The sequence below is a fragment of the Oryctolagus cuniculus genome, chromosome 7, assembly GCF_051225735.1.
Source record: "Oryctolagus cuniculus isolate XC-2025 breed Fujian yellow rabbit chromosome 7, ASM5122573v1, whole genome shotgun sequence".
In the NCBI taxonomy this organism is placed as follows: domain Eukaryota; kingdom Metazoa; phylum Chordata; class Mammalia; order Lagomorpha; family Leporidae; genus Oryctolagus; species Oryctolagus cuniculus.
In genome coordinates this window covers 133613549-133637534 of record NC_142873.1, presented here as the reverse complement: position 1 = coordinate 133637534, position 23986 = coordinate 133613549, and the positions used below count along the sequence as shown (strand labels likewise).

Genomic DNA, 23986 nt, shown 5'->3' with positions numbered 1-23986 from the left:
AAAAAAATTTTTTTAATCTATTTGAAAGTCAGAGTTAAAGAAGAAAGGGGGAAATCTGCCATCCATCGGTTCACTCCCCAGATGGCTGTAATAGCCAGGGCTGAGCCAGGCCGGAGCCAGGATTTCATTTGGGTCTTCCACGTGGGTGGCAGGAGCCCAAGTACTTAGGCCATCTTCTGCTTTCCCAGGCTATTAGCAGGGGGCTGGATCAGAAGTGGAGCAGCTAGACATAAATAGGCCTGTATGAGATGCCAGCATTGCAGGCAGCGGCTTTACTCCCTATGCCACAATGCTGGTCCCACATCTTTTTTTCTTTAAATTAAAAAGGGAGGGACTGGCACTGTGGCACAGTATGTTCAGCCCCCACCTGTAGCCCTGGCATCCCATGGGGTGCTGGTTTGTGTCCCAACTGCTCTACTTCCAATCCACTTCCTGCTGATGGCCTGGGAAAGCAGCAGAGAATGGCCCAAGTGTGTGGGCCTCTGCACCTAGGTGGGAAACCCAAAGGAATTTTCTGGTTCCTGGCTTCAGATAGGCCCGGGCCCAGCCATTGCAGCCATTTGGGGAGTGAAACAGCAGGTGGAAGATCTCTCTCTCTCTCTCTCTCTCTGTGTGACTCTCCCTCTCTCTGTTTGTAACTCTGTTCTCAAATAAATAAATAAATCTTAAAAAAAAAAGAAAGTAAAAAAATTTTTGACACATAAAAATTGTACACATTTATGGGCTATCATGTGATGTTTTATTTGATACATGAATATGTTGTGTAATGTCCAATCAAGGTAAATATTGCCTTGAACATGTAACATTTTTATGACCTTGTCTTTTAAAATTTTATTTATTTATTTAGATTATTTGAAAAGCAGAGAGACACACAGACTGAGAGAGGCAGACACAAAAGATCTTCCATCTACTGGTTCACTCCCCAAATGCCTGCAACAGTCAGGGTTGGGCCAGGCCAAAGCCAGGAGCCAGGAACTCAATCTGGGTCCCCCATTCGGGTGGTAGGAATCTGACTGCTTGCACCATCACCTGCTGCCTCTGAGGGTGTGTATTGTCAGGAAGATGGAATCAGAGCTGGGACTCAAACATCCACACAATATGGCATGTGCTGCACCAAACACTCAGCCCTTAACATTTCTTTATGATGAAAACATTCGCAATTCTATCTTTTAGTTTTTATTTAATAGAAAAATATGCAGTATATTATCTATAGTCACTCTACTGTACAACAGAATCCCAGAACTTCTTACTCATAACTACAACTTAGCATCAAATCACCTTCTTTTCATTTATCATCTTCTTATCATCATTCTTTATTCCTTTCATAAAAATGGTGTTAGGGCCAGCATCTGGTGTGGTAGTTAAGATGCAGCTTGACCACTGCATCTGAAATTGAAGTGCTTAGGTCTGAATCCTGGCCCTGCTTCCCATTCCGGCTTCTGCTAATGCAGCAGGTGACGGCTCACGTACTTGGGTCCCTGCCACCCAACTGAGAGACTCAGATTGAGTTCCAGGCTTCTGGTTTTGGCCTGGCTCAGCCCTGGCTGTTGCAGGCATTTGGGGAGTGAGCCAGCAGATGGAGCTCTTTTTGTCTGTCTCCCTGACTTTCAAAAAACAATACAAAAACAAAAGAACGATGTCTCGTGTTGTCCCCACTGCTGCATTCCCACACCATGGCTTTGATTCAGATCCTCACCATATGTTTGTCTCTATCTCCTAACAGGCCTCCCTGCCTCCCACATAAGGCCTCTTGCTCCCACATAAGCCCATGTTCTACACTGTAGCTATAACTGTATTTCTAAAATACAAGCTCTTCTTTGCTTTCACATTTAGTTTTCACCTCTCTTGCCTGGCACAGTTTGCCCAATTTCTTTTTTTCAGCCTTATCTAATATGCCTTTTTTATAGGAACCTCTCCGTCAGCCTGGCCTAGATTCTCATCTCCTGCATTTTTGCTCTGCAATATTCTACCCATCCATCTGAGGCCAGGAAATGACCATTCTGAACTCAAGGCACTCTCTGCTTTGAGCACATGTTAGAGGACAGCCATCATGGATGAGGCACTGGTACTAAACATTAGGCAAGATTAACAAGGAGGAAAGATCTGGAAGCCAGGAGTCAGCACATCTTCTGAGGTGTGCTTGGAGAGTAATATCTGTTTCTGAAACAGACTGTCTACTCCCTGGGGGCAGTGACCAAGTCTGACATCCACTTCTGTACCTCAAGTTGTGCCCACTTGAAAACAGCACAGTGCAAGGCACATAGGAAGAGCTCAATACATTCCAGTGTGCAGATTTAAAAAACAAATGAATAAAAGTGACAGATTGTTCCTCAACTATGTCCCATTAGCTATGGGTGCAAGTGTCTAGACTCCTTAAAAGACTAGACGTTCTATGAATGACTTATTTGCATGTGCACTTTTTATTGCTTTTTAAATATTTATTCATTTGAAAGGTGGAGTTAGAGAGGAGAGCCTGAATTCCAGTCTCTCCCATGCGTGGCAGAAGCCCAATACTAGGGCCATCTTCTGCTGCTTTTCCAGGTGCATTAGCAGGATTGGCTGCTCGGGACTGGAACCAGTGCTCAGATGAGATGAGAAAAAGATTAAGAGGGCCAGCAGAACCATATCATATGTCCTGGGCTTCCCACACATGAAGCGCTTACATTTAACCCTTTGATGTTGTGTCCAAACAAAGTTTTGTGTGTGTGTGTGTGTGTGTGTGTGTGTGAGAGAGAGAGAGAGAGAGAGAAAGGGAGAGAGCGAGTTTTTTGTTAAATGTAAATATTTAAAATATAACTTCTGTACTACTTTTGGTCATGTCATTTTTCTTTTAGACATACAGGGAGACACAGAATTGGAAAGAGGCCCAGAGATGCATCCGAAGGAACCTGTCCAAACGCTGCCTGCCTGTGAAAGGCCTAGGCCAGGGCGGGGAACCCAGCGTGTCCACAGGCCCAGATGCCTTTGCGGCCTCAGATGACTGCAGTATGGTCTATGACATGGGGTTAATTTAGCTCCCGGGGTTTAGAATCAGATGTGTTTTCAAAGTCCCAACAGTTACTTTGTGACCTTGGCAAATGATTCAGCTTCCTCATTTGAAAACCACAGAGGACATAATGGTAGCTGCCACAGAGAGCTGCTCTTAGGATTCAGTGAACACGCGCTTGCAGCCCTCGACACAGGCCTGGCGTGCAGTCAGTGCACAGTAAATGGGAGCTGTTATTCTAAGAACCGTATTTGTTGAACGATTCCCTCTGGCATAAAACGCTCGCATTCAACTTGAAACACGAGCTTTCAGTCTTTCGGCTCAAGGGGTGGGAACCGTAGCACTCGCCTATTTTCTTCTAGAAATAAATCATCGTGGGAGGATAATGACCCGTTGGAAAGTGTGAGTCTCGAGGGAACAAAGATCTGAATCCCAGGTCCGAGGAACACGGAAGCGGTGTCCCCTGCGAGCTGCAGCCGCGGTGCGGAGCCCACCCCCACGAACCCAGCAGCCGCGGGACGGGCACGACCCGGCCTCGGGAGCGGGGCGTTGGCGCAGCGGGGCAGCAACTCCTCCGTTCCGCTCGCCTCACTCCTGGGGACCACACCCTGCGCGATTAGAGGAAGGACTCCCCAGGCACGGGGCGGAGGCTTCGGCGCGGCCCCAGACCTGACCATCTATGGTCACAGAGCGCGCCCAGCGAACAGGAAGTAGGCGAGAGTGGAAGGTTTTTTCTCCACCTTCGCAGCCTGGGCAGGGCCGGCGGGGGCGGGGGCGGGCGCGCCCAGTCACCCAGGGCTGGGTCCCCAGCACCCCTCACCGACCGCCTTCCTCACGCCTAACCTCCGTCAAGTCCTTCCCGATCTACTGCCTTCTCAACGTTACAAACCGGGAAACCATGCTATGCAACGCCCAGGGGGAGGTGGAGCCTGGCCTTGATCCCCAAGGGAGCTGACGGCCGCCTGAGATCCCTGGCCCCCCACCCCCCAGTCCTTTCAAGACCCTTTAGGGACAGCAGTGAAAAGGGACTGGCCTTTTTCCATTGAGATCAAACCGACAGGAGAATTAGCCACTCTTTGGCCTCCTTTCCAGTGCTCTCGGCCTCCCCATTGGCTCGGACCGCAGGGGGCAATTCCGGCACTGTAAGGTAGGCCAAGGGGAGTGGCCCAGGCTTGGACACGCCCCTTTGGGGGTCGCTCCCGCCCAGGGGGCGGGGCTCTTCGCCTTGTGCCCTCGGCGCTGGCCGGTATTCTCTCTCCGAGGCGTGGGGTAGAGAGGGCGGAGTCGCGAGCCGGCAGGACAGACCACCCCACCGAATCCCGGTCCAGCCTACCGTTGCAGCCGGCGGTTCATTTCCGGTGGGGGCGCCGCGCCCAGTGAGGGCCCGGAAGTGGGTCGCGCGAAGATTGCTGGGCGGTTCTTGCCGGAAGTGGAGAGCGGCTGATCGCAGTACCGAGGTGAGGCACAGCTCTGAGGTGGGGGGTACGTTGCTGGGTGGGGACTGGGGCTCCCCTCCTGAGCCCATCGGCCCCTGGTGTTGATATTGCTTTTCTGGCCTAAGTGCGTGTAGCGACCCTTGCTGAGGGGGTCGGGGCTGAGGCCCTCAGGCCGATCGGGACTGCTGGGCGCGGTCTCTTGAGGTGGGGCGGGGGTGACCAGCTGAGACCGGCTGTCCCGGGAGGTCCTTCCAATCGATCTTGTCGCGCTGCCGGTCAGCCTCGGCGGAGGTCTGACTCCTGTGTCCTGACTGAAAGGAAACCCCCGAGTCTTTACCCCTCTCGCTCCCATTGCAGAGATGGGCAAATAAACCCCTGGAGGGAAGAGGCTAGGGAAAACCATACAGCGAGTGAGGAAAAGAATGAGAATCATTCGGTTCCAACCCCAGATCCTCCCCACGTTCCTTTCCTTGGACTCTCCGACTTGGGGGTCATCTTCCGGTCTCGGCAGTTGCAGGTTAAAGGCCGCCCGCTGTGTGGAACTTTTTTTTTTTTTTTCTTCCAAATTCAGTTGTTGGCATGCTTGGGGAGTTTTTCCAAGTGAGGTGGGCAAGTTCTACATTTGCAATCAGATAACTTCCCCTGCCTTCTAATCTGCTGCTCTTGCTCTGAAAAGCCACGCCAACTTTATTGGCGGTGTTCTCTACGTCTGGACCTGAGATCAGAATGGCTGGGGTTCGGCTCGGCCCCGCTGCTGGGGATCTGCGGCCGGGGATGCCTTATTTAACATCGCTGAGCTTCACTGTGCTCATCTTTTAAGTGGAGGTCTCTGCACCTCACAGGAATAAATTCAGTGGCAGCATTTCCGCCAGCTCCAGGGGGTGCCGACTGTGAAACCAGAAGCCGGACCCTGCGGGCATGGAGCTAGCAGGGTTGGCAGGAGCGTCTGAGAAGTCATTACAAGCCAGTGTTAGGCAAGAACAGGGTCCTGTGAAAGGATGCGACCGAGGGTTCAGAAAAAGCCTTTCAAAGTAGAGTTGAAGATGCGTTTCAGAGGACGCACGGGAGTAGGTGCTGGGACCGGGGGATGAGAACATCTTCGAAGTTACTGTCAAAACCGCGGCGCTGGAGGCTGCTTGCAGGGCTCCCTATCCAAGTGAAAATCCCCGAGTGGAGCAGCACATTGATCATTTACCAAATATTGAGACCCTTAGTAGGTGTGAAGCTGGGGACAAAGAGTGCAGTGTTCTCTTGGAGTTTATGAGGGAGGAGGGCGCAGGCGAGTGTATAATGGATGGCTTACATTGTCAATAGTGCTCTGTGGGCGCCCGGCATCACGAGAGCACCCGGAAGTACCTGAGCTAGGTTTCCAGTCCTCCGGGAGGAGTTGGGTGGCTGAATCGTACACTTAGCCATGGGATGAAATTGGAAAAGGAATTTCCAGGCAAAGAAGACTGCAGGTGCAAGGACCTGGACATGTGGAGGACCATAACTAGTTCAGTTTAACTGGAATTTCAGTAATGCTTAGGGAAGTGGAGTAAGTGAGAAGCGACGAGGTCAAATATGGAGGAACTCACAAGGCATGCTAAGGAGTTTGGGTTTTACCCTGAGAGCTGTGGGGATGCTTTGAAAGGATTTTATGTAGGAAAACAGTATGACCAGGTTTCTGTTTTAGAATGTTCACTGTCAAGTGGGAGAGAATCAGACGCTGTAGGGGAGTAGGCCAGTGTTTTGCTGTACTGTATCAATGACTTGAATTCAGGGAGTGAGTGGAAATGGGATTGTAGATGAGGCACCGATTGGAGCAGTATTAAAATGGAATCCGTGGAGTTGGAGGCCAGTTAATTTATGGGAATGAAGAAGTTAAGAGTAGTTAGATGATTGCCTGCTTTTCTGACTTAGGGTACTGGGTGATACCATTCAGCTCGGGAATGGAAGGAGTAAATTAGGGAGGTGACACAGAAAGAAAATGGATTTTGGACATGTTTAGTTTGAAGTGTTTGTAGCGCGTCTAGGCAAAGGTTTTTAAGAGAGTGCCCCAGCCAGAGCAAGCAGTAAAGATGTGGAGGCAGGAGAATGCCTTTATTCAGTGAAGGACCTGGAGCCTGGACTTGGACAGAAGAAGGAAAAAGGTCCATATCTGTTGAGTTCCGAAGGGCTTTTATTGCCTTGTTTGAATGCATTTGGATTTTATTTGTGGTTGGCAGTTTGCTGACTGAGTTGCCACCATCCAGCATATAGAAATTTCTGTAGGAGTTTCCTGCCTTCCCTGGAAACACTTCCATCAGGTGGGCATAATTGATGTCTTGGAGGGTTTAAATAAAATAGTAGTAGTGAAAATACTTTGTAAAGCATAACCTGCCAAAAGTGGTGGTATTCTTCAGATTCAGTGCCTGTATGTTTGCTGGGAGGGGGTCAGCTGTTGAGCTAGTTGTAAGATGTTTCCTTGACCTTTTTTTCTCACCACGCCCCCCCCTTTCTTGGATATGTATACATTTGTTTAGTTATAGTTATTATTATTATTTTTTTATCCAGGACTGGCCTTTTAATTAAGTGACTTCCTCTTTTTGTTTTTTCCTGAGGCATTTTGAGTCCAATTCATTTTGCTTAAACAAGCAAATGCAAAGTATCTTTGGAAATTGAACCCTCTGGTTTGCAATTTAACACTGAGATTTGAAATCTGAGGATTCTTAAGCCATACCTTATCCATTCCTAGTGATTATTCCTTTGAAATGTCATCATTAGTTTCTTTTCTACTGACCTGGCTTTCATACTTGTTCCTTCAGCTTCTCTACCACAGCTAGACTAATTTTTTAAATGCTCTTTAAAAAAACCATTGACATTTCATTACCTTTCATTGGCTTCATCTTTCCAAAGAATCAAGGCTAACCTCCTTTTTCCAACTTACAGAATTCCCCTTATTTTATTTAACTTTCAGTGGATGATATAGCTTGCCTTTCTAATTTAGTTTATTATGCTAGCATTTTATTTGAACCTCTTGTACTTAGCTTATTGCCTTTCTAATTTATTATACTAACATTTTGCTGGAATCTGTCGCATTTCCAAGTGTTATTTTTTTTAAGATTTATTTATTTATTTGAAAGTCCGAGTTAAAAAGAGAGAGAAGGAGAGGCAGAGAGATCTTCCATCCACTGGTTCACTCCCCAATTGCTGCAATGGCTGGAGCTGCACCGATCCAAAGTCAGAAGCCAGGAGCTTCTTTCAGGTCTCCCACATGGGTACAGGGACCCAAAGAGATGGGCCATCTTCTACTGCTTTCCCAGGCCACAGCAGGGAGCTGGATTGGAAGAGGAGCAGCCAGGACTCGAACCAGCGCCCATATGGGATTCCGACACTGCAGGCGGTGGCTTTACCCACTACGGCAGTGTGCCGGCCCCCCAAGTGTTCTTTATTACTTTAGAGTGAGGGTTTTCAACCTCCTCATGATTTATTTTTAAGATTTATTTTTATTTACTTGAAAGAGTTACAGAGAGAGAGAGGAAAAAAAAAAGAGTTATGGAGATAGAGACAGAGAGGTCCTCCATTCTCTGGTTCACTCCCCAGATGGCCACAACAGCCAAAGCTGAGCCAATCCTAAGTCAGGAGCCAGGAGCTGCTTCAAGGTCTCCCTCATGGGTATAGGGTCCCAAGGACGTGGGCCATCTTCCACTGCTTTCCCAGGCCATAGCAGAGAGCTAGTTGGGAAAGGAGCAGCCAGGACTAGAACCAGCACCCATAGGATAATTGATGTGTTGGAGCTGCAGACTGGGGCTTTAACCCGCTGCTTCACAGTGCTGGCCCCATGATTGATATTTTGAGCCACATAACTCTTCCTTGTGGAGCTCTCTTGTGCATTGCAGATTTAGTTATTTATTTATTTGAAAGAAAGTTACAGACAGAGACAGGGAGCTCTTCTACCCACTGGTTTATTCCCCAGATGGCTGTAACTGCCAGGGCTGGGCTGGAGCAGCCAGGACTCGAACCAGCACCCACAGGGGATGCGGGTGTCACAGGCAGCAGCAGCTTTACTTGCTTTGCCAACCACAGTGCAGAGTGTTTAGCAGCCTTCCTGACCTCTACCCATTACCCATTAGATCCTGGTAGCACTTCCTCAATTGTAACAACCAAAAATATTTTCAGACATTGCTAAATGTCTACTGGAAGGAAGAATTGTCCCTGATTGAGAATTACTGCATTGGAAAGTTTCATTTCAAATAAATAAATAACTTCTTTTTTTTAAAAAAGGAGCTGGTGCTGTGGTAGAGTGGGTAAAGCCACCATCTGCATCCCATATGGGCGCTGGCTGCTCCACTTACGGTCCAGCTCCCTGCTGATGGCCTGGGAAAGCAGTAGAAGATGACCCAAGTCCTTGGGCCCCTATACCCACATGAGAGACCCGGATGAGGCTTAAGGCTCCTGGCTTTGGATCGACCCAGCTCTGGCCATTGTGGCCATTTGGGGAGTTAACTAGTGGATGGAAGCCCTCTCTCTCTCACTTTCTGTCTCTCTCCTCTGCCTCTGCCTCTCTATAAAGGCTGCCTTTCAAATAAATAAATATTTTTTAAAAAACATTTCATAACTGTGATTGTTCAACAGTTTTTTTTCTCCCTGGCTAAATTTTCTGAGGGCAGGCCCCAAGGCCATACTTAGCACAGTGTATGGTACATGATAAACACTCAGTATGCTGAAATGAATGAATTATTTGTTTCATTGAGGCATCAAGAAATTATTGTTTTCTTTAAGGAATTCCTGGTTGGTCCTTATAAGGACTTGCCTCCCTGCCTCCTCCATTCCTTCACCCCCAGGGAATGTGATCTGCATAGAGAAGTGCTACACTGAGATGGGCGCTAGAAGCCACTTTGTGTTAGTTGACAGTGCAAGTCAGCAGATTTCCCTTTCTACTGTAACGGGGATAAATAAATTCCTGTCTTGTTCACATTCATGTGGCGTGCATTTAGACTGTTTGGTTTTAGCGGACAGGGACTATCATTTTTACATTGTTGATAGTTTATAGAGTTGGTATTCACGTTTATTTTAATTGATAAAATTGAAAATTGTTCTAACTTCATCATCTTTATATTATAGCTACCAAATTCACCATGAAACTATTACTTTTTGTAAAACCACTGTGTTAACCTAATAAAAACAATCAAAGCTCTAAAAATACTCCTTAGCTACAGTGCAGCTCTGTTTGCCTGGTATTACCAGACATGCTGTGCCAAACTTTCCCATTTGGCTGGAAAATAGTGAGATGTTTAGTGGGAGGAACAGGCTGGCTATTGGTTTTTTTTTTTCTTTCCCCTCCAAAGGTCATTCAAATTCCTATACTTAAGTTAATTATAGACGTAGAATCACAGATCTTTTCATATCTCTACTTGTAGCTGAGTCATGGCTAAGGACAAATGTCATCCTTGAATGTATATGTATAAGAATGGGAAATGCTGTGCAGTTTAAGCAACTCTTCAGGCTGCAATCGGCCTGTGCAGTTTCTCCATACACATCATAAAGCATGTAGAAGGGGACCACCAAATGCTCTGTGCAGTTAATTAGTCTCCATAATATTCTTCGAATGTAGGACAGAGGGGAACCCACGGCCGTACAGTTAGGTTTGCCTCAGATCATTGAAACAGCAAGTTCCCAAGTCTGACTTCAGTTTGTACTATTCCTTATTTCACTTGTTCTCGGATTTTTAGACAGAGACCATGTATAAGGTGGAAACAGGAGACAAGCACTGATAATGGGTTGGATTCCTTCCTGCCTAGAAGATAGGCCTTTCTTTCTCTTTTAATCTAAACCTCAGGTGGCAGTGACTCAGGCACTGAATGTCATTGGTTTAATCAGCGAAATCAAATGCTGGGAAGAAGAGTGGCTCCTGATTTGGGTTAGATTTAGATGGCATCTTTTTTAGAGCAAAGTGGTGTCTGTTTTTGGTTTCTGGATTAAACCGGCCAACTTGTATTTCCTAGTAACATGTCTAGTTCTTGCTTTGTGACGTGTTAGAGCCTACTGGTAAGAGTTTCTCTGTTTTTAGGAGTAGAACTACTCATGTATAGCTTAGTGTAGTTGCTGAGATGTATCCAAGTGGAGATATGTAACTATGTGAAAGTAAGTTTAGAAAATAGGGAAAATTGTCCAAAAGCCCATCACCCTAACGTTACAAACACTGTAAATTTTGTGTTCTCTTGAAGTCTTTTTCCACAGAGTATTTAGCTATTCCCCTATACTTAGAAGGCTAAGATATATATAGATACAGGTAGGTAGATAGATCGAACATTAAGGTGAATCCTCTTGTCTATCATTTTACTTGCATTTGCATTTACTTCCTTAGGATAGAGGAACAGGGTTACAACGTCAAAGCCAGGAGAAGGACTTTTCATGAAGCAGATCTGTTGAGCTGCCATAGTATATAGGCTGAATTTTGTGCTTGCTTTCTTCTTTTTTTTTTTTTTTTTTAAGATTTATTTTATTTATTTGAAAGACAGAGTTACAGACAGAGTTACAGAGAGAGGTAGAGACAGAGAGAGAAGTCTTCCATCCGCTGGTTCACTTCCCAAATGGCCGCAATGGCCGGAGCTGTGCGGATCAGGAGCCAGGAGCTTCTTCCGGGTCTCCCACGTGAATGTAGGGGCTCAAGTACTTGGACCATTTTCTACTGCTTTCCCAGGCCATAGCAGAGAGCTGGATTGGAAGAGGAGCATCCGGGACACAAAGCCCACTGCTCTACAGTGCTGCACTCTCCCATCCCCATTTACTACTTTTTTTTTTTTAATATTTATTTTATTTATTTGAAAGAGTTACAGAGAGAGGTAGAGCCAGAGAGAGAGAGTGGTCTTCCATTCTGCTGGTTCACTCCCCAAATGACCACAACGGCCAGAGCTGAGCTGATCCAAAGTCAGGAGCCAGGAGCTTCTTCTGGGTCTCCCACATGGGTGCAAGGGCCCAAGGATTTGGGCCATCTCCTACTGCTTTCCCAGGCCACAGCAGAGAGCTGGATCGGAAGAGAAGCAGCCGAGACTCAAACTGGCACCCATGTGGGATGCCGGCCCTGCAGGCTGGGGCTTTAACCCACTATGCCACAGCACCGACCCCCATCCCCGTTTACTTCTGAATGACTTCCTTGAATAGGCAGAAGAAACTGGGTTGAGTTGTTAGAATGATAAGAGTGTAAAGCTGCTTCAGCAGGAATCACTAGTCATTTCTGTTTTTTCTTGGTTTTAAACCACAAAAGAAATTGCTGGAGAATCAAGCCCATAGTTTGTTTTTGCTCTGCATGATATCCCTCCAAGAGCCTATCCATTCTCATGACTTCATGGCATTTCTTTGCCAGTGACTTGTAAACATTGTCTCCAGTCTTGATCCTTTCCCAGGCTTTATTTTGAAGTATGAACTGGACATTTCCACTTGGAAGCTTCATCTCTCCCATCTCAGCATATTCAAAACTGACCTCATCTTCTTGCCTAACTAGAGCATGCCAGAACCTGTGCTGCCTGTGCTGTCATCGTTCTCTTGAGGCCCTCGCACTTGCACCTCCGGAGTCATCCTCGCCTCCCCTCTGTACCCATGCAGTGCCCCGCACAGGCAGTGACACCCAGTTAGTGCTTGTTTTCAGTTTGGTGTGAGCCTGAGGGCAGAACACAGATCGGTAGGTGGAAGTTGCAGGGAGGCAGATTTGCCTCCATATAAGGAAGAACTTTTTAATGCTTTCTGCTGTCTAAATGGAATGGGCTTCCCCTGAAGGCTCAGGTGTTTGAGCAGAGGCTGCCTGACTAATGACTGAGAATGCTGAAAAGACTGTTCTGAACATCAGAATTGATTTTTAGAATCCCTCCTAATCCAGGAACAAGTGATCCAGTAGGAGGTAGTTTTTGTCTCTCCTGCTAAACTTCTACCTTTAGGTCAGGGAAGCTATTTAAAAAAATTTGAAAGGCAGAGACAGAGATTTCTCCCTCCTTTGGTGCACTCCCCAAATGCCCGCAAGAGCTAAAGCCAGGAACTCAAGTTTGGGTCTCCCACATGGGTGGCAGGGACCCAACTACTAGGGCGATCACCTGCTGCCCCCTAGGGTGCACATTACCAGGAAGCTGGAATTGGGAGGGGAGCTGGGACTCAAACCCAGGCACTCCAATATGGGATGCAGACATCTGGCATCATAAATGCTGTGCCCACCCCTTTTATTTTTAATTAATTAATTAATTTGAAAGCGAGATAGCAGGGAAGCTATTTCGCTCCCCCCTGTTTAATATTCCCTACAGGGGCCAGCACTGTGGTGTAGTGGGTGAAGCCACTGCCTGCAGTCATCACCCCTGCCTCCAAGAGTCTGCACCAGCAAGAAGCTGGAGCCAGGAATCAAACGCAGGCACTCTGATGTGGGATGCGGGTATCTTACCTGCTTGGCTAACCTGTGCTCTGTCCACAAACTTTTTAAAGTGTACCCAGGGGCTGGTGCGGTGGCGCACTAGGTTAATCCTCCGCCTGTGGCACTGGCATCCCATGTGGGCACCAGGTTCTAGTCCTGGTTGCTCCTGTTCCAGTCCAGCTCTCTCCTGTGGCCTGGGAAGGCAGTGGAGGATGGCCCAAGTGCTTGGCTCCTGCACCCATGTGGGAGACTGGGAAGAAGCTCCTGGCTCCTGGCTCCTGGCTTCGGATTGGTGTAGCTCCGGCCGTGGTGGCCATTTGGGGAGTGAATCAACGGAAGGAAGACCTTTCTCTCTGTCTCTCTCTCACTGTCTATAACTCTACCTGTCAAATAAATAAATAAAAATCTTAAAAAAAAAAAGTATATCCATACTCTACACACTTTTGCATTCATCATAATCCTTCACTCAAAAATCTCAAATGGCTTCCCAGTTATCACACATCAAAACCAAATATTGCCTGGCTTTCACTGCCCTCTATAATCTGACCCTGCTTGCTTGGTTAGTTTTATTTCCCATGATACTCCATGCTCTGTGTGGGACAACCTGCTCACACTTTCTGTGCATGGCCTGCTTAGTCTGTTTTTACTTTTGATTTGGAATGTCTTCCCTTTTTCCCCTTGCCTTTCCATCAGGACATTCCACTTTCCTCCTGAAATCTACCTCTAGTCCACGTTGATTTCTTCTGAACTCTCAGCACTTATTGTCATTTACATTATATAATTCAGAACCATAGCAGCAATATTCTGCAAAGAAAAATTTACATTATTCAGGCTGATTCTATAACTTTGCCTAATCAAGCTAAAATGATTTTCTAACAGAACTTTAAAAAATATGGTCATAGTATTCCATTCTCATTTCATTTTGTTCCCTTCTCAATAAGAACAAAAAGCTTTTGGCGGGAGGGACTGTGTATCATCAGTTTATTGAGTAGCCCCCACAACGTTTAGCATTTCATTTTATGAGTACCTTCTGTGTGCCTGGTTGTTCTAGGTGCTGGGAAATGAGGTGAGTACAGGAAGGAGAATGGATAAATTCCTTTCCTCCTGCAGTGTGTATTTTAGTAGATAGTAGGTAGTGGTGATATTTCACATTTGAATTGCTTCTTAAGGATTCCAAAGTTATTACTCTCATTTGTGAAATCAACTCTGAGTGCTAAGTGAAGACTATAATCCATTAAGTGACTATCCCAAAATTACACAGCTAATATGTGACAGATTGTGACTCTGACCTTGGTCTTTTGGATTCTAGTTTTATTTAGATTTGTATAATTAGGGCCACTCCTCTTCCTAAAGCTTTTATGGTGGGAATAGTAGTTTGGAATCTATCTACTTATTTATGGAGATTTACGGATAGTTGCCAGCTGTTGTCAGTTAGAAGTGGCGAGGAATAAGATTAGGCAGAAAAGCTACACTTTTTTGCTCTGGTAATTCAGTGTTATTTGGGAGGAGCCTTTTTTTAAACATTTGCTTTCCAAATATGTGTCATCCATCCTGAACGTGACTGTAAAAAAGTTGGCCTCCGTGGATAAAACTGAAAGCAGAGAAATTGAAAGCTGTTAATAATGTAACTAAAGACACTATAAAGAGGTCTTGGACCCACAGTGCTATGCTTAGTATACAGTGGTTGCTGGATGCCCTGATGAACCAAATAGTCAATTATTTTTTTAAAAGATTTTATTTATTTATTTATTTGAGAGGTAGAGTTACAGACAGAGAGAAGGAGAGACAGAGAAAGGTCTTCCATTCACTGGTTCACTCCCCAGTCAGCTGCAATGGCCAGAGCTGGACTAGTCTGAAGCCAGGAGCCAGGAGCGTCTTCCAGGTCTCCTACGCGGGTGCAGGGACCCAAGCACTTGGCCCATCTTCTGCTGCTTTCCTAGGCCATAGCAGAGAACTGGATCAGAAGAGGAGCAGCCCGGACTAGAACTGGTGCCCATATGGGATGCTGGCTCCATAGGCAGAAGCTTAATGTACTGCTCCACAGCGCTGCCCCCAGTCAGTTGTTTAAAAGTCATTGTGGATTGCCAACAAAATTGGGATCATCTGAATGGTGTCCAGCTGGCTAATTCTAAATATATGTTTTTTCACCATAAAAAAAAAAAAGTCATTGTGGAATGGTAGGAAGAGCCTCAGACTAGGATTCAGAATATTTTTGCTCAAGATCTAGGTACTTTATCTATTGGCTAACCTCTGCCAAGCTTTTTTAACTTCTGTGATTGTCAGTTTCTTTGTTCTGTGGGAATCAATACCTATATAATATATCTTGTAGAATGACTTTTTAAGTCTCAAAAGAAGCAGTAGGGCTGAATGTTGTGGCCCAGTGGATTAAGGTACTTCTTGAGCCATTGCTGCTGCCTCCAAGTGTCTGCATTAGCAGGAAGCTGGAATCAGGAGTGGGGCCAGATATTGAATACAGGCATCTTAACTGCTAGGCCAAATGGTTTTAAACCAATGTATTATGTGCTGTGGTAGGGAAAAATACAGTGTATGAGAGCATACACTGGAAATTTGAAAGGCAGAGTTACAGAGAGGCAGAGGCAGAGAGAGAGAAGTCTTCTGTCCCTTGGTTCACTCCCCAAATAGCCACAGTGGCTGGAGCTGGGCCAATCTGAAGCCAGGAGCCAGGAGCTTCTTCTGGGTCTCCCACACAGGTGCAGAGGCCCAAGGAGTTGGGCCATCTTCAACTGTTTTCCCAGGCCATAGCAAAGAGCTGGATCGCAAGTGGAGCAGCTAGGACTTGAACTGGTTCCATATGGGATTCCGGCACTGTAGGTGGTAGCTTTACCTGCTACACCACAGCACTGGCCCTGGAAATACTTCCTGGGGAAGTGGTACCTTGGCTGAGACTTGAAGGGGATAGGAATTCCAGAGAAGGGCCGGATAAGAAAGAGCATCCAAGTAGGTAGCAATATAAAGGCTCAGCAATATAAAGACTGGAGAAAAATTGTAAGTAGCCCTATATTGCTATAGTGTACTTAGGAAAGATGTAGCAAGAGATAAAACTGGGGCATGTGGTGGGAGATACAGCAGGACTCTGTGGAGACCCTGGTTTGGACTTTACCCTGAATACCCTGGGGAGTGTTGTATGGTATTAAATAAAAGGCTATTATAATTACATTTGCATTAGAGACTGATCACTCTGGCTGCATATGGAGAATGGATGATGAAGGTGTATTAACTGGAATGAAGAAGACGAGCTAGGAAGTAACTATAATAATTAGACAAAGACTTTGTAACCCGGCTTTTATCAGTGAAGATGGAGGCAAGGGGCAGTCTTTATGAGATATACAAGATACAGCCTGTGGCTTTTGATGACTGGTTAGTTAATGTTTATGGAATCCTTACTAACTTCCTGGGTTGTGCTAAGAACTTCTACATGGGTTTCCTCATTCTCACTGATGCCTTTAGCTTTTATTTGTTGTTGTCCTCAGTATGTGGATAAGGAAGCAGGCTCAGAAAGTTTGGTAATTGCTTATTATAGTAACAGAGCCTGTGAGTGCTGTTATTCAACTCTCCCATCTCTGTCGTCTCTGAAGACCACTCTTATCCACTATACTGCATGGCTTACTTAGTTTCCTGGTTACTAGCTTGAAGAATTAGGTGATGGCAGGTAGCGCTGGGTCACAGGGCAGTGGCACTGGGCTGTAGGGAAGTCAGGTTAGGGGAGATGAGTTCTGTTTTGGAGATTACATTTTGAGGTACTTTGGGAACATATAGTAGAGATGTCTGGAAGCTGGATCTAAAATTCTGTATCCTGGAAGAATGGCCTAAGCTAGGTATGCTGCCTTGGGAATCTGCAATCCCAAGGCAATATGCTGCCTTTAGTCTGTAGGTGGTTGTGGTGGTACACTGAGCAAGCGGGCTGGGTATTGGTGTGGCAGCTGAGAGCTTGGGAGTAGACATGACCACCTGCAGAATGTATGTGTGTGTGTAGAGAATGAGAACATGTGTCTTTTAGTCCCTTTGGGTGTATGTTCTTCCCATCACATGTCAAATCTTACCCTCCTGTCTATGTGCTGTTAGTGGTAGAATGAGATAGCTATAACTCTAGCTTAAGTTAGACAGCAGAACTGTACTTGTTTAGCACTGAAAGCTAGCAAGTGCAAGTGGAATATGGAATAGAAGTAACCAAAATTCCCTGAAGCTAAATTATTAAACTTATAAAATTTGTAGGTGTTCTCCAACCCTGGCAGTCTTTAGAGACACTTGTACTTTGTCACCATGTTTAACACCAGTTTCAACCTATAGCATCTATTGTGTGTAAAGGAGCATGTTTTATTTTTTTTAAAAAAATATTTATTTATTTTGAAAGAGTTACAGAGAGAGAGGGAGAGACAGAGTACTCTTCCATCTGCTGGTTCACTCCCTAGTTGGCTGAAATGGCCAGGGCTGGGCCAGGTGGATGGCAGGAGCCCCAGTACTTGGGCCATCTTCCACTGCTTTTCCAGTCCATTAGCAGGGAGCTGGATTGGAAATGGAGCAGCCAGGACTTGAACAGGGACCCGTATGGGATGTTGGCATCACAGGTTGTGGCTTCATCCTCTGTGCCACAATGCTGGCCCCAAGAAACACGTTTTATAACAAAACTGGGTGGTATCTATTCAGTCTTGGGAACTTATCACACTCTTGGCCTTTATCCTTGATTTCAAAAAGTGTGAGTTATTTATGAGACTGCTCCTGGCCACTCCCCAGAATGGAGCAGGTCAGCGATTCAGATCTCGGTGGGTAGGATCATCACACAAGGCAGAGTATATTGGCTGCTTCGAGATGGCTCCATAATCTGCTGCATTTGTGAGTGGAGCATAGGCCTAAAAGAGGCTTCTGCTGCTTCTCCAGGCCATGGTAAGAAAGGTTTATTTGGTTCTCATTCTCATTTTTTTCCTTCGATTCACTTTAAAAGGGCATTCTCTGGGAATAACTGCCCAGAGAGACCAGAGCCTGTACACAGAAAAGAATGAACAAATTATATTGTCTTCTTGTAAGCTGTGTGTCTCTTCCACAGGGAGGACATGTATTGAGATATTCTGGCATGTTGTCACCTTTGGAGAAATGGTCATTTTTGGCAGCTTCAAGGGAGTTAATTAATTCAGCTGTAGTTATGTGAATTGAATAATGCTTTGATGGAAGGAATCTCTTCAAGTCAAGGCTTTGATTAAAATTTAACTGATTTTAAGAGATCAGTTAAGGTCTCAAGTACTTTATGTAGCTGTGACTGATAACATTTTAAACTTATGTGTATGGCCGGCGCCGCGGCTCACTTGGCTAATCCTCCACCTGCGGCGCCAGCACCCTGGGTTCTAGTCCTGGTTGGGGCGCTGGAGTCTGTCCCGGTTGCTCCTCTTCCAGTCCAGCTCTCTGCTGTGGCCTGGGAAGGCAGTGGAGGATGGCCCAGGTCCATGGGCCCTGTACCCGCATGGGAGACCAGGAGGAAGCACCTGGCTCCTGGCTTTGGATCGGTGCAGTGCACCAGCCGCAGCGGCCATTTGGAGGGTGAACCAACAGAAAAGGAAGACCTTTCTCTCTGTCTCTCTCTCACTGTCCACTCTGCCTGTCAAAAAAAAAAAAAAGACAGAAAAAAACTTATGTGTATGGGCTCCTTTCAGAACGCTTGTTCCTCTGAAGTTTTGGAATACTCAGGTACATAAATATTTATTGAGTACCTACTATCTGCCAGTTAATGGCCTACATGGTAGAGTGTAATGTGGAACAGGTTAAATAAGGTCCTTTCTCTCTTAGACCTTAACTTTCTTTAGGATATTAGATGTTGAATGAGGCTAGTTCGACTAAGTTAGTACTTGTGAAAGAACTATAACAAGCTCTTTTGGAGGGGTCTAATCACCCTCCCTGCTATATGTTCACATCCTCCCCATCCTCATTCGAACCCTGGCTCGAATGGCAGCTTCTCCATATCTGACCTGATCCTTCCATGTGATACACTCTTCACCCCTCTGGAGTCCCATGCCACTCTGTTTGTTTTATAGTTGTTAGTGTGTATGTTAAGTCTTCTCTATTAGATTATACCTTATTGAGGGCAGGGCAAATATCCTGTTCATTTTGGTCTGAGACATTCCACATTCTAAAGATATAAAAGAAAACAGCAAGTCACACTCAGACTTGTTTTCTCCCATACACTCTCAACACGGGTCACTTCTGATGTCAGATATCTGGAGGATTTCTGCCACATGCCCAGCAAGCAGTCGGTTCTGCAGCAGGGACCAGCCGAGTGCCCTTCAACTCAGTTCTGATACTGTCCACCCGGAGATAGTGTCCAGTCCCACAGGTTGAGGGCTCTGTCCCTGAGATTGTTGCCTCCAATCCCCACTTCAAATACCAACCGCAGTCCCCCCGCGTAGTGTTACCTGAGCTTTTGACCAACTGGCTATAATGAAGGTTCCCACAGCACCCTCCTTAGGTTCAGTTTGGCTGGGCTGCTCACAGATGTCAGGGAAACATTTACGTTTGCAGGTTTATTATGAAGGATATTATAAAGCTTACAGATAAAGGGATACATACGTACTGGGAGAAGGGGCAGGGAGCGTCCATGCTCCCTGTGGTCCTGCCACTCTTCAGGGACTCCATGTGTTCAGCTTTCCAGAAGCTCTCTGATCCCTGTCCTTTTGGATTTTCATAGAGACTTCATTACACAGGTGTGGTTACTAATAGACTGAGTGGGGAAACCCAGCAAGACCTGTCCAGATTCTCCCTAAGCTCTCCGCGCGGCATTCCTTCCTTGTGGGCAGGAAGTGAGTGCGGAGAATTTAGGACCTAATCTTGGCTTTATTGCCAGCTAAGGTATAGGAAGATGAGTTTCTTTGACCAGCCTCAGGGAAGGAGTCAAAAGCCAGGAACTATGGACAAAACTCAAAATATATAAACCACCCATATGCAAGCAGCTAGATGTTGTGGGGAAAACACACACACACACACAATGTAGAGCCAGAAAACTGAGTACTGGCTTACTAGCTATGTAAAAATTTCACTGAAATTAAGTTTTCTACTCTAAGAGTGTAATAACCTTTCCATTCCTAAATAGTTGTTGGGAGGCTCAAACTGAGATAATGTCCATATATTGCCTATACATTGTAAATCCTAAATTCTTACACAGATATTTTTAGTATCCCAGTAAGTATTTGCTATAGTGTACATCTATTGGCATTCTCTTCACTCTCAGGAGTATTCTGTTTTTTCTTGGTAGGTGCTATGTAACAGTAAAATAACAAATGGCATTTCATCTGTTTGCAACAGGTGGTCCATTATGGCTGACATGCAAAATCTGGTAGAAAGGTTGGAGAGAGCAGTGGGCCGTCTGGAGGCGGTATCCCATACCTCCGACATGCACCGAGGATATGGAGACAGCCCTTCAAAAGGTAAGCGTCACCAGCCCAACAGGATGCTTTGTTTGAGTGACTTGGCCTGAAATTTTTCTATCACAGTAAATTCTGTGGAGCTTGTTTCTCAATGCATTTAACCAAGAAAGTTCATATCCCAATAATTTGTATTGCTGTCAACAGACAAGGGAGGAAGTGACTTGTGCAGAGAGGCCTGTGGTTAAGTTATTTTAACACGGCAACTTCCTGCTTGTGTGATATTTCCTGTTCTTTCTTTAGCAAATGACTCCAGTGCAAGTCAGATGACAAGTGACACTAAAGTTTCCTGTCTCCAAATGATTGGCAAATCAGCCGTTTTGCACATGTACCAGTTGAAACATAGAGTGTTAGAGCTAAATGGAACCTTGGAGAATCATTTTATCTTTATTTTATAAAGAAAATTAAGTGCAGAGCAGAAAATTAGAGTTACATAGCCATTACTGGTGCCATGGGAACTAGAACCCAGGTTTCCTGACCTCTGTTCCCATACACTGTTGACTGTATTGCCTTGCTTCCCACTTTTATCTGTAAATGCACTTGATTCTTCATGATGTGTCTGTCTTCAGCAGGGGCAGCTCTCTATGTGCAGGCATTTGACTCACTGCTTGCCGGTCCTGTGGCAGAGTACTTGAAGAACAGTAAAGAGATTGGGGGAGATGTGCAGAAACACGTAAGAATATTTTGCCTTTCTTCTCTTCTCCACGAACTGCTGGTTTCCTCTTCAGAGCCCACTTGGTTGAAGAGTCCCTTGAGAGGGGGCCAGTGCTGTGGCGTAGCAGGTTAAGCTGCCACCTGCAGCACCAGCATCCATGTGGGTGCTGGTTTGAGTCCCAGCTGCTCCATTTCTGATCCAGCTCCCTGCTAATGGCCTAGGAAAGCAGTGAAGGATGACCCAAGTCCTTGGGCTCCTAAACTCACATAGAAGACCCAGAAGAAGCTCCTGGCTTCAGCCTGGCCCAGCCCTGGCTATTGTGGTCATTTGGGGAGTTAACCAGTGGTTGGAAGGCCTCTCTCTCTGTAACTCTTCCTTTCAAATAAATAAAATAAATCTTAAGGGAAAAAAAAGTCTGTGGAGAGGCTCCAGGCTCCTCCTCTACCTTCTCTGAGGAGATAATTCCAGGCAGAGAAGGATTCCTCATTTTTCTGGGATCCCTGTTTTTATCATATATTCTGTATGGATTTCTTTTTATACAAAAAGCTTGCTTGGAGCCGGCGCCGTGGCTCAATAGGCTAATCCTCCACCTTGCGGCGCCGGCACACCGGGTTCTAGTCCCGGTTGGGGCGCCGGATTCTGTCCCGGTTGCCCCTCTTCCAGGCCAGCTCTCTGCTATGGCCAGGGAGTGCAGTGGAGGATGGCCCAAGTGCTTGGGCCCTGCACCCCATGGGAGACCAGGAGGAAGCACCTGGCTCCTGGCTTTGGATCGGTGCAGTGCACCAGCCGCAGCGGCCATTTGGAGGGTGAACCAACAGAAAAGGAAGACCTTTCTCTCTGTCTCTCTCTCACTGTCCACTCTGCCTGTCAAAAAAAAAAAAAAAAAAAAAAAAAAAGCTTGCTTGGCACATAAAACATGGATCTGTTCATCTCTGTAGTGAGGAACCAATCTGTTTCCCACACGTTACATAATCAGACCTAGGGTAGGTTATTGAAAGGAGTCATTATCATGACTTAGCATTTATAAAACTATACTTGATAGTTATTAGTTATGCTAATATGAGTTATTCTCACGCTTTAGCCTGCAGCAAGAATATGAAGGTGGCATTGACAGGGACCTCTCTACCCACCTCCCTTCATGCACTGCCTCCTACATTGTCATCATCACCCACCACCACTCCCCACGCACAGATGCCTCACCTCGTTCTTTGGGACCCAAAACCTTCCTGCTACTCTGCTGAAGATCTTGTTTAAGATCTTCCTTACCTAACCCCTTCAGCAAGATTGACTGCTTGGTCTTTGGAAAATCTATTTTGAGTCTCGTATACCATCTGTGGGCAGAGGTGTTAGCACTAAGGAGTAGAACTGGGACTTTGACAAAAGTGGGGACTGGCATTTTTACTTTACACAGTTCTGTAACATTTAAAAATTTTTCTCATGTATCACTTTTACTTCTTTAATATTTTTAAAAAGATTTATTTATTTATTTATTTGAAAGGCAGGGTTACAGAGAGAGAGAAAGAGACAGAGATCTTCCATCTGCTGGTTCACTCCCTGAATGGTCACAATGGTTAGGGCTGGGCCAGGAGCCAGGAGCCAGGAGCTTCTTCTGGTCTGAGCACTTTGGCTATCTTTTTTTTGCTTTCCCAGATGCATTAACAGGGAGCTGGATCAGGACTGAGACACAAACTGGCACCCATTTGGGACCTTAACTTGCTATACCACAAAGCTGGCCCCCACTTTTATATTTTAAAAGTAGAAACCTAGAAAAAAGATTATCTTCTTTGAATTTTTATATTTTAATAGTTTTACATCCTGATGTTTCTTAAATTTTTTTGACCTTGATCTTCAGTAAGAAATAACATATTTATAACTGACCTATAAATTAGACAAAACAATATTTATACTAATGACACTATTTGGAAATAATTTGAAGTTGGTGTACTGCACTCATACTTTTATTTTGTTCTCTTTCACTTTTTGTGCTGCTTATGGCTCATTAAATTGATTTAACTAATTATCTACTAATGCTAAAGAGCCATTATGCAGCACTACTGGGTATTATTAGGTTAAATGCTGGATATGGAGCATTATTGGATATTTTTAGGTTAAATAGCTTTAACCTAAACAAGTAAATACTTTGAGAATTTTAAATCATGAATAGAGGCCTTTGCCTTTACTCCTGCCTCCAGTTTTTGAGGTTTTTTGGTGATATGAGATAGGGATTTTTTGTTGCACGTCAGAACACAGTGTATGGATAGTTGCTAATTTGACTTCACCCAAGGCTAGTCCAGGTTGTTTTCATTTCCAGCTCCGGGTGTGTATTTCTGATGAGTTCCAACTGGAACATGGAATATGTGATTCTGTTATCAGTCCCTGGAATCTGGAGTACAGGAGGGAAGCAGCATGAGGAGCCTGGGTTGCTACCAGAGGACATGGAAGTGGAGGTTTCAGGTTGTCCTTATCAGGACCTCTCCGTTTGTAATGTGTCATCGATAGCTGATTCTTCTCCTTTTCTGCAGGCAGAGATGGTGCATACAGGCCTGAAGCTGGAGCGAGCGCTCTTGGTTACAGCCTCTCAGTGCCAGCAGCCAGCAGGTGTAAGTTCACCACTAGTTGGTTTAGTTTTGGTTTGATGCTCAGGACAAGTAGAGAGATTTCTGCTAAGCTATTATAACATGCTAAAATAAGCTTTTCAGGCTCGTGATGATGTACGTTCATGCCAAGTCCCAGAAGTCCAGTGACACTCAGAGTGCCATTATGGGAGTGTGCCCTTGGGTATTAGTCTCTACTGGCTCTCATTCTGTCATTCTACTTAGGACTGTAGTTACCCTGGGACTTTGCTGCTGCTTTCAATAAACAGCCCCTTTCAGCATCTTGGCTGAGCCCAAATTCATCATAGTGCCCCTGTGGAGATCCTGAAACTCCTGAGTACTGCTTCTCCCCTTGACCTTCACTGGTTGACAGATTTCCTTTTCACTTTACTCGTAGCTCAAAATTTAAGCTACAAGGGTGAAAAGTTGAATTAGATGAAATTTAGATTTTTCTCAAAGATTTGAATTATGTTTCTTCTTCATTTGGCTTTCCTAAGCACAGAGAGAAAATAAAAGCAAGTTTTCCTACTAATGC

General features: G+C 45.5%; 1 protein-coding gene across 2 annotated transcripts in view; it reads left to right on the top strand.

The window, feature by feature from the left end:
- Nucleotides 1-4417: 4417 nt before the first annotated feature.
- Nucleotides 4418-23986, top strand: part of CAP1 (cyclase associated actin cytoskeleton regulatory protein 1) — a 28857-nt gene continuing 9288 nt past the window's right edge. The window contains exons 1-4 of one of the 2 annotated variants that reach the window (XM_002715191.6): nt 4418-4443; nt 20084-20205; nt 20775-20875; nt 23380-23457. In XM_002715191.6, coding sequence (XP_002715237.2) covers nt 20094-20205; nt 20775-20875; nt 23380-23457 — 291 coding nt within the window. In that variant the 5' untranslated portion in view covers nt 4418-4443; nt 20084-20093. Of the gene's footprint in view, nt 4444-20083; nt 20206-20771; nt 20876-23379; nt 23458-23986 lie in introns of both variants that reach the window. The other variant, XM_008265512.5, reaches the window with a different exon arrangement.